At 40.3% G+C, this 8,995-nt stretch overlaps 1 protein-coding gene across 1 annotated transcript; it reads left to right on the top strand.

Moving 5' to 3' along the window:
- The first annotated feature begins 5,750 nt into the window (after positions 1-5,750).
- Positions 5,751-6,404, top strand: LOC112454879 (vicilin-like seed storage protein At2g18540). Its single transcript, XM_025016507.1, has one exon. It carries the CDS (start codon positions 5,751-5,753, stop codon positions 6,402-6,404), a length of 654 nt encoding a protein of 217 aa, XP_024872275.1.
- Positions 6,405-8,995: the final 2,591 nt, after the last annotated feature.

Genomic DNA, 8,995 nt, shown 5'->3' with positions numbered 1-8,995 from the left:
CGGCTCGCCCGACCGCCGGCCTCCCTTCCAACGAACTCGCCGCGCCGCGGTATATAAGTCGGCGCTCCGACAGGAGCCACCACTTCGTCTTAGCTCCGGCTCTCTGCTGCCTTCGACGAAGCCTACCCCATCCAATATCCCAGGGTACACGCAAAAGGAGGTCCGGTGTTCCGAGCCTCTACTGAGGGTTCTCAGAGTGTTCCCAAACTCCATCTAACTCACTCCCGACGGCCATGGTCCAGCGAGGTCGAGCGTGCTCAGCCTCGTAACGAGGGTTCTCGTAGCCATCGCCCCGGGCATTCGCACATACCGATCGCGTTTCCACCCGCGTGCAGATGCAACATAACGGACCGCGCCGAAGAGTATAGATTAGAAGAGAACCGCGACTCAGTAAATTCGCACTTTATGTAAAACCGCGCTTCAAAACGACAAGGCACAGCGCGCCGAGTGCATTCGCACTAATTTATTTGTATACCTCGCGTTTCGTCAGTTTTGTTTTAATATATCGAATAAAGTTTATATATGTTATAAATCAATTGCTGTCTTTTGGGCCTTCCACTCAACTTCCTAACAAGCTATCGAGTCCGCGTTCAACTGAAACCCCGGTCGTCTCATAGTTAAAGGGCTGAACGAAGCCACTCGCAATTATCTCGCGTTCTCGCGGAACGGATTCGGCGATTCGTTCGACGCGTTTATTACGCGCCCGAACATTAATCTTTTATTTTTCTATTGTTATTTAGAAATCAAGTTTTAATTAATAATCATTAAAAAAACAGAACTTAAATTCTTAGCCTAAATAAAACGTTTTTTCTATACAAATCGTCCATATTTAAAACCATCCATTTTGATTTTTTAAATTTTGACTTTGGATTCGTAATCAGCGAGCCTAAAAACTTTCGGGTGCTGAGTTTTATCCAAATTGAAAAACGCTTTCGATTTTTGACCAGCTTTTTGGGATTTGGCCCCACTGCAGCACTGTGGGACGGAGCTCGGATAGTATCGCGACTTGAACTCGATATGTCTGTCTCTAAGCGAGGACGATCCAAGAGTGCTCCCGAAATTTCGCTCGATGGCGGAATCAATAGCGCGCCCCATCCTAGGCGTACGCAGCCCCGCGACGCTGGCTGCGTTCGGGAAGCGCGCTATTAGCGCTATTGCATCATTCTATCTTTATCGCTCATCAGGTGTAAAACAAGGATAAAATAAGCAAATGGCACTAATAGCGTTTTCCCGAACGCACCTGCTATAGCGCGGACCAGTGAGGAGTGAGCTCGCAGGCTCGCGGTGGATTCTCGCGCAGGACCGTTAATACCGGTTTTTCGCAAGGCGCCTAATAGCCCTTCGCTCGCGCGGCGATTTTTCGGGATCCTTCCCAGCAGCGGACGGGACGTGATTGCCGCCGCGTTCCTCTTTTTCGGTCCGGGAATGGTGGCCAACCATCCCGGAATCCGGTCAGTAGTGTGAGAAGGGCAGGTGAGCTTATCCTGCCCCGGTGTTCCGGGGCCCTGCTGTTACGGGTCTGCCCGCTGCTGTTTCACGTGCCGCGCGCGTGTCTTCCTGCGCTCCTTCGCTCTCGGCGGCCCGCGAGTTGTCGCTTCAGTCCGCTTTCCGTCGTCCGATTTCTCGCCTCTGTCCTTTCCGTCGACTCCGCATCCCGCTATCCTCTGCATCTTCTCAGGAGACTCCGGGTCTCGGCGCGGTGAGGCGCCACGCAATGATATAAAAAGAAAATTAAGAGATCAGAATAACGCAACGCGATTATAATATGCCCCTGGAGATCTCGCATCGACTCATTGAACCGTCCTCGGGCGTGAAAAAGTCGCGAAACCCGCGTCTTGTGACGGCGGCGGGGCGCTGCAACGATGCAGCGAAACTGCAACGTCACAGTATGTATATATATGTAGAAAACATATACATATTATACGGCGTGTGTTACACGATGTGTATGTTGTAGATATGCATAGCAATCAAGGTGGTGATTGAATTTCTTACCGTGGAAGAAGTGAGTTCCAATGGCTGCATTCAGCGGAGAAAGCAGCTCAATGAACGCTCAATGATTCTTTATTATGATTAGTTTCCTGGATCCAGGGAAGAACTAAAGGCAAAGACCAATCATGTTAAAGAATTACCAAGCGCTTACTGAGTTACTTTTTCTGCTAAATGCAACCATTGAAATTTATTCACATCTCAGAAATGTTTGTAATGACATAATTTCTGAAATGCGAATGGATTTTAATAGGACTCAATTTTTCCATGGTAAGAAATTTAATCACCGTCCTTGTTTCCTACGCATATTTGAAACACACCAGTTTGAACTGCTCGTGTGACATATTCACGTAACTGATCACAACGCCATTCAACATAGTGCAACGAGACTTCAAGTAACAACTTAGTGAAACGCAAACTTTCTATGGCACCAGATTCGCAAGAAAAAAATTAGGAAGCATTACTTTCGTATTATTAGGTAAAATTATTTGTATAATAGTATTATAAGTAATGCCAAATTATGTAAAACAGAAATTCTTTGTTCTTTATGTGGAATTTCTGTATAAATTATACCAACTCTAATAACTTTTTGAAAGTATCGGCATTTCTTTTGTTTTAAGTTTTAATCTCTTTTTTAACGTTTTTTCACGATTTTTTTCTGTAGGTACCAATTTAAAGTTAAAAACTCAGGAACACATTTCTATCATTCTCATATATCGGTGCATATGTTGGACGGACAGTATGGATCTCTTATCGTACGTGATCCGCCAAGCTTGAATCCTCAGAAAGCTTTGTATGATATGGATCTTCCACAACATGTTGTTGTTATCAGTGATTTGTTCCATGAATTAGCATTGGAGCGTTTTCCTGGTCGATATAGAAGCAATGTAGGACAAGTTCCAGATAACTTTTTAATCAATGGGAGAGGTAATTGGACGGTAAGAAAAATGTAAATTTATTAAAGATGACAGTGTAAAAATTCAAGAGCTATAAGATATTTTTACAGAATTATTTAGGTAAAAGAAGATGTTAAAAAAATTCGATTTTTGACCTTTCTGTAGAACTTTAATTCACCGTAATTGTTGTTTACGGCCCACATGAACAATAAAAATAAGTGAATTACCTGATTTTATTCCGGCAATACCAACATTTTGGATCGGCCATCTCTAATCTGCCATATTAGATTATTTTATTTATTTAATGGATTCGTAATCAGCATGTCTGAAAAAGCCTCCTCAGACTCATTTTGATAAAATATTTTGATGTAATCCTTCGTACAAAATTATATGTCAAGGGCGTCATTTTTTATTCATCATATCCACATTTTACCATTTAGATAATAGATTTGTGATTAGAGACTTCAAAAACCTTTTGATACCAATTATAATAAAAAAAACCTTTGCAATACATCCGATTTATGAAAAATTTTAGCGTGGTATCCAAATATTTGGCTTTCACAAGGAAACTCGATGTAACATCAATGTTCCCCGCATTTCTGGGATATAAGACTGTTTTTTCTTGTTCATGTGGGTCCCAAACAATTTTTTACGGTGAACTAAATTTCCGCAGGGGAACCAAAAATCGAACTTTTTTAACATCCTCCTTTAATTTAATATGGTCATATATGATTATATAAAATATATGTTTAAGTAAGTTTCAGAAAATTGTTATATATTTTCAAATGTTATTTTTTAAGTGTGCTACTTTATTATAAAAGTGGATTCCACGATACAACTGATATAAAAATTGTGCTGCTCCATAGCGCGAGACAGTATCGTGTCTTTTGATACCGTTCTTATAACACTGTTTGTTAAATTTTAAATACGAGAAACAGATCCCATCGAATGCCATCTATCGGATATTTTGAGATGCAATATTTGATCTGATCATATGTAATCTTATATGACTATATAAGTTCATATATGATTATATTATTTTCAGTTTAAATTATAAGATATGTTTGCAAAATAATACGATTAATATGTATATTTATTTATAAGAACTATAATATATATTATATAACAGTTTTTTTCACGAATCACTATAGGTAATTTCACTGTTTACGAAAATCTCTATATATATAAAAATAAATATATGTTTGTATGTTTGTCCGCTATGCAAATCTACAGTTTTCAACCGAATCTTAAAGAATTATATATGAAACAGGGGTAGAATTTTCCGGGGAGTGCTATAGAGTGTATAGTATTTCGTTACCGATATTTTTGGGACCCGGTATCCAAAATTTTTCCAATTTTTCGGGAGTGGTGTCGATGGGTTTAATTTTTTATTAATAGACCAATTTTCTAAAAAAAAATGTATGAATGCTTTTCCGTTATGCAAATGTACAGTTTTCAACCAAATCTTAAAGAATTATATATGAAACAGGGGTAGAATTTTTTGAGGATGGCAATGATGTGTATTATTTTTTGTTACCAATTTTCAAACCGAATCTTAAAAAATTATTTTTGAAAATCGGTTCCGAAATTTTTCGGGAAATATACATAATTTTTATGGTTCCTTTTTTCAAAAAAAGATTTATTTTTCACAAAAATGTTATTTTGGAAAATTGGTTTTGAGAAACCGGCTCCAAAATTTTTCTAATGTCTGTCTGTCTGACCGCGAACTACTTATTTATTAATGGGCTGATTTTCTGGAAACCGGTACCAAAATTTGTCTAATTTTTCGGGGATAGTGTCGATGAAGAATAAATTAATATAAAAAAATAAAAATAAAAAAAGGGCTTCCATACAAAATTGTCTAAAAAAGGTTCCTTTTTAAAAAAAAATTGTTTGGGAGTAAATATTATTATTCGAGGAAAAAAAATTGTCTACTGTCTAATAAATTAGCTTATAGAGGGTTTTGGGAAGAGGTCGAAGTGAGGGTCGAAAAAAGTCTGCTGAGGAAGAATGTTTATTAGCATTTGTTGCGTTTAAAATTTGATGATCAATTTAATTTGTGATATTATTATTCTACTCTCACAGTTTTCAAATTAGTACAACTAAATTTGGTATACTATCTCATGATACTCTAACTTGGACCGTAGAGGGTATTGAGAAGGGGTCGAAGCGAAGGAAAAAGGTCTGCTGGGAAAGAATGTTTATTAGCACCAGTTGCGTTTAGAATTTGATGATCAATTTAATTTGTTATATTATTCTACTCTCACAGTTTTCAAATTAGAACAACTGTTATATTATCTCATGATACTCTAATTTAGACCGTAGAGATTTTTGGGAAGGAGTCTGAGCTCGGGGACAAAGGGCTCCCTTATAAAATTGTCTAAAAAAAGTCCCTTTTTGAAAAAATGTTTTTAAGGTAAATATTTCCATTCGGGAAAAAAAGGAAGTTTTTGAGCTTGTGCGAAACGCGAACGAAAAAACTAGTATTTAATAAAAATTAATGTCAATTAAAAAAAATTAAGTATCTTATGCAAAATTAGATAAAAAACTTAAAACAACATAAGCAATACGCTAGAGGGAGAAGTGAACCGTAGAGTAGGAGGAAATGAACGAAGAGGAAGAAAGTGGGATAGAGGTAAAGAAAGCGATAGATAAAGTGAAGGAAAAGGATAGAGGTAGAAGAGGGAATACGGGGAGCACGGGTAGCAACTTTAAAAGAGTTATGGAAAAAAAAAGAGAGAATTTAGATAAGAGTGGGGGGGGGGAAAGAAGGATGATATTATTTGTAAGAGAAGTAACAAGACGGCAAGATCCCCTAAAAAAGATTCGGAGACAGGTGTGAAGGAGTTGAGGGAGATAATTGGAGAAATGAGAGAGGACTTCAGGGCCATGAGGAAAGAGCTAAGGGAGGGCTTCAAGGAGCAGGGTAGGAGGATGAGAGAAGAGATAGAGGAACTAAGAAGAGAGTTAGGGGATCAGGAGAAGAGATGGAGAGAGGAGAGGGAAGAGATGAAAAAGCAGAAGGAGAAAGTAGAAGAAAGGTTAAAAAGATTGGAGGAGAAAATAGAAGAGAGAAAGGAGGAGAAAAAGGAGGAGGTAAGAAACGGAAAAGAAAAGGTGAAGGAGAGAATGAAAGAGCTGGAGAGAAGGCTGGAAAGGAAAGAGAAAGAGGAGAGAAGAAGAAATATAGTGATAAGGGGGCTGGAAGTAAGAAAAAGAGGGAGGAGGGAGGAGGCAGAAAAGTTATTGAAAGAAATAGGAGCTAAGATAAAGGCAATAGAGGTGAAGAGAATAGGAGGAGATGCAGAAAAAGGAAGGGAAATGGTGCTGATAAAACTGGAGAACGAAAAACAAAAGTGGGAGGTGATGGAGAAAAAGAAGAGTCTGAGGGGTAGAAAGAAGAGAATCATGGAGGATTTGACATGGGAGGAAAGAAGGGTGAATTGGAAATTGCGAGAGATAGCGAGAAGGGAGCAAAGAGAGGGAAAGGGGGCGTGGATTAAAGCAGGGAGAATAGGATGAAAAGGGAAATATAACAAAGGAGAGCGGGGGAGAGAGGGAGGAAGGAAGAAGTGACGTTGAAGAGAGAGAAGTAAGGATGGAGGAGGGGGAATAAGAAGGAACGAGGATATAGGGGAGGAGATGGAGAGTAGCAATACGGAAGTCAGAGGAGACGAGGAGGGGGGGAGAAGGAAGAATTGGAGGATAGTGTTCTGGAATGTAGCAGGGTTGGAAAATAAAGATAGGGAGTTTTGGAAAGGGCTAAAAAAAGAAGATGTGACAGTCCTAACAGAGACATGGATAGGAGAAAAGGGCTAGGAAAGAATAAAGGGAAGATTACCAAGAGGGTACGAATGGGGAGTGCAATGGGCGAAGAGGACGAACAAAAAAGGGAGAGCGATAATGGGAATAAGAAAAGGGTTAAAAGAGAAGGGAACGGAAATTGAAATCGATAGGGAGGGGTTGGTACCGGGTAAGGTTAGGATAGGGGGTGAGAACTGGAGTATTATAGGGGTTTATACAAAGAAGGAGGGAATAGAAGAGACCCTGCGGAGTTGGGATACATAATGGAAAGAAAAATGGAAGAAAAGTTTACGATAATTGAAGGAGATTTTAATGCGAGGACTAGACAGGAAGGTGGGAGTATAGAGGAAGAGGAGGGGGAAGGCAGAAGGAGGGGAGAAGAAAATCGAAGGATAAGAAAATGGATAGAGAGGGGAAGTTGATAGTAAATTGCTTGGAGGAGAGAGGATGGGAAATATTCAATGGGAATGTAAGAGGAGACAAGGAGGGGGAATTTACTTTCACGAGAGGAAGAGGAGATACGGTGATTGACTATGTTATAGGGGAGGGAGAAGTAAGAGAGAAGATCGAGAGCATGACGGTGAGGGATAGAGTGGACTCAGACCACCATTCCTTGGAAATGGTTTTAAGAAGGGGGAACGAGGAGAAAAAGAGGAAGAGGGTGAAAAAAAAGCAACAGGAGAGTGTGGAATGAGAAAGGAGTAAAGGTGTTCATAGAAAAAATTGGGAAAGTAGAGGAAAAAGAGGAGTTAAATAAGGAATGAAAAGAAATGGAAACAAGAATAGTAAAGGCAATAAAAAAAGGTGTAAAAGGAGCTGAAGGGAAGTAGGAAGGAGAAGGTGGGTGGTGGGATTGCAGAGAAGCAAAGAAAGAGGCGAGAAGAAAATTGAGGGAATGAAGAAAGGAAAGAGAAGGCAATGCATACAAAGAAAAAAGGAAAGAGTTTATGGAATTATGTAAAAGGAAGAAGAAAGAAGAAAATCTGAGATAGGAGAGAAAAGCGGAGGAAGCGAAGAGGGAGGCGGAGGTATGGGAGATAGTAAATAGGGAGAGAAGAAAAAGGAGGGAAATTGAGGAAGGGATAGAAAAGGAAGAATGGAAAGAGCACTTTATAGGAGAAGTGGAGGGGAGGGTGAGGAGGGGAAAGGAAGATGGGGAGGAGGAAAAAGAAGGAGAGGAGGAGATTAGCTTAAAAGAAATGAGAAAGGTAAAAAAAAACTAAAGGACGGAAAAGCAATGGGAAAAGATGGGATACCAAGCGAGGTGTGGAAGCACGGGGGGAGTAAGTTGGAGAATTGGGCATGGAAGTTTATCAACAGGATTTGGAAGGGAGGAGGATGGCCGGAAAATTGGAAGGAAGGAATAATTGCGCCGATAGTAAAGAAAGGAGAAGGAAAAAAGGAAGAGGAGTATAGAAAAGTGACAATAACTGATAGCATGTTTCGTGGATCTTAAGGCGGCGTTTGACTCGGTGGATAAAGGGGTACTGATAAAAGTTATGAGAGAAAGGGGAATAAGAGAAGCACTGGTGAGAAGGACGGAGAAGATTCTAAAGGAGACGAAAAGTAGGGTAAGGGGGGGAAACGAAATGGGAGAAATGTTCTGGACGGGGAGAGGGGTAAGGCAGGGGTGCCTGTTGAGCCCGTTGCTGTTCAACGTTATGCTAGCGAACATGGAAAAGGAAATGGAGAGAGTTAAATGGGGAGGATAATGCTAGAAGGTAAAAGGGTGTGTACGTTGGCGTATGCCGCTGATGTAGTGCTAATCGCAGGGGATGAGGATCAAATGAGGAGCATGTTGGAAAGATTGGAAGGGTACTTAGGTAGAAAAAGATTGGAGTTGAATGTGGAGAAAACAAAAATAATGAGGTTTAGGAAAGGAGGGGGAAGGGACAGTAAGAGAAGATGGAGATGGGAAGGAAAAAAAATAGGAGAAGTAAGGAAATTTCGGTATTTAGGTTATGTGTTTCAAAGGAACGGAGGACAGGAAGCGCAGGTAATGGAAAGGATCAAGAAAGCGGCCGCGGTGATGGGTAAGGTTTGGGAGATAGGGAAGAGGAGATTTGGAAAAGACTGGGGAAAAAGATTATGGTTATTTGATAGACTGGTGTGGACGGTTATGGGAGCAGAAATATGGGGATGGAAAGAAAGAGAGGGAAGAAATGGAAAGGTTGGAAGAAAGGTATATCAGATGGGTTTTGGGAGTAGATGGAAGAACACTGGGGTATCTTGTTAGGGGACAGCTGCAGAGAAAGAAGCTAAGAGGAAGGGCGGGGATAAGGGCATGAAGATTCGAGAAAAAGTTAGAG

This window comes from Temnothorax curvispinosus, unplaced genomic scaffold (genome assembly GCF_003070985.1).
Source record: "Temnothorax curvispinosus isolate PA1 unplaced genomic scaffold, ASM307098v1 QBEX01005480.1, whole genome shotgun sequence".
NCBI lineage: Eukaryota > Metazoa > Arthropoda > Insecta > Hymenoptera > Formicidae > Temnothorax > Temnothorax curvispinosus.
Note: the sequence above shows the minus strand (reverse complement) of the source record. Positions and strands in the feature narration are given on the sequence as shown.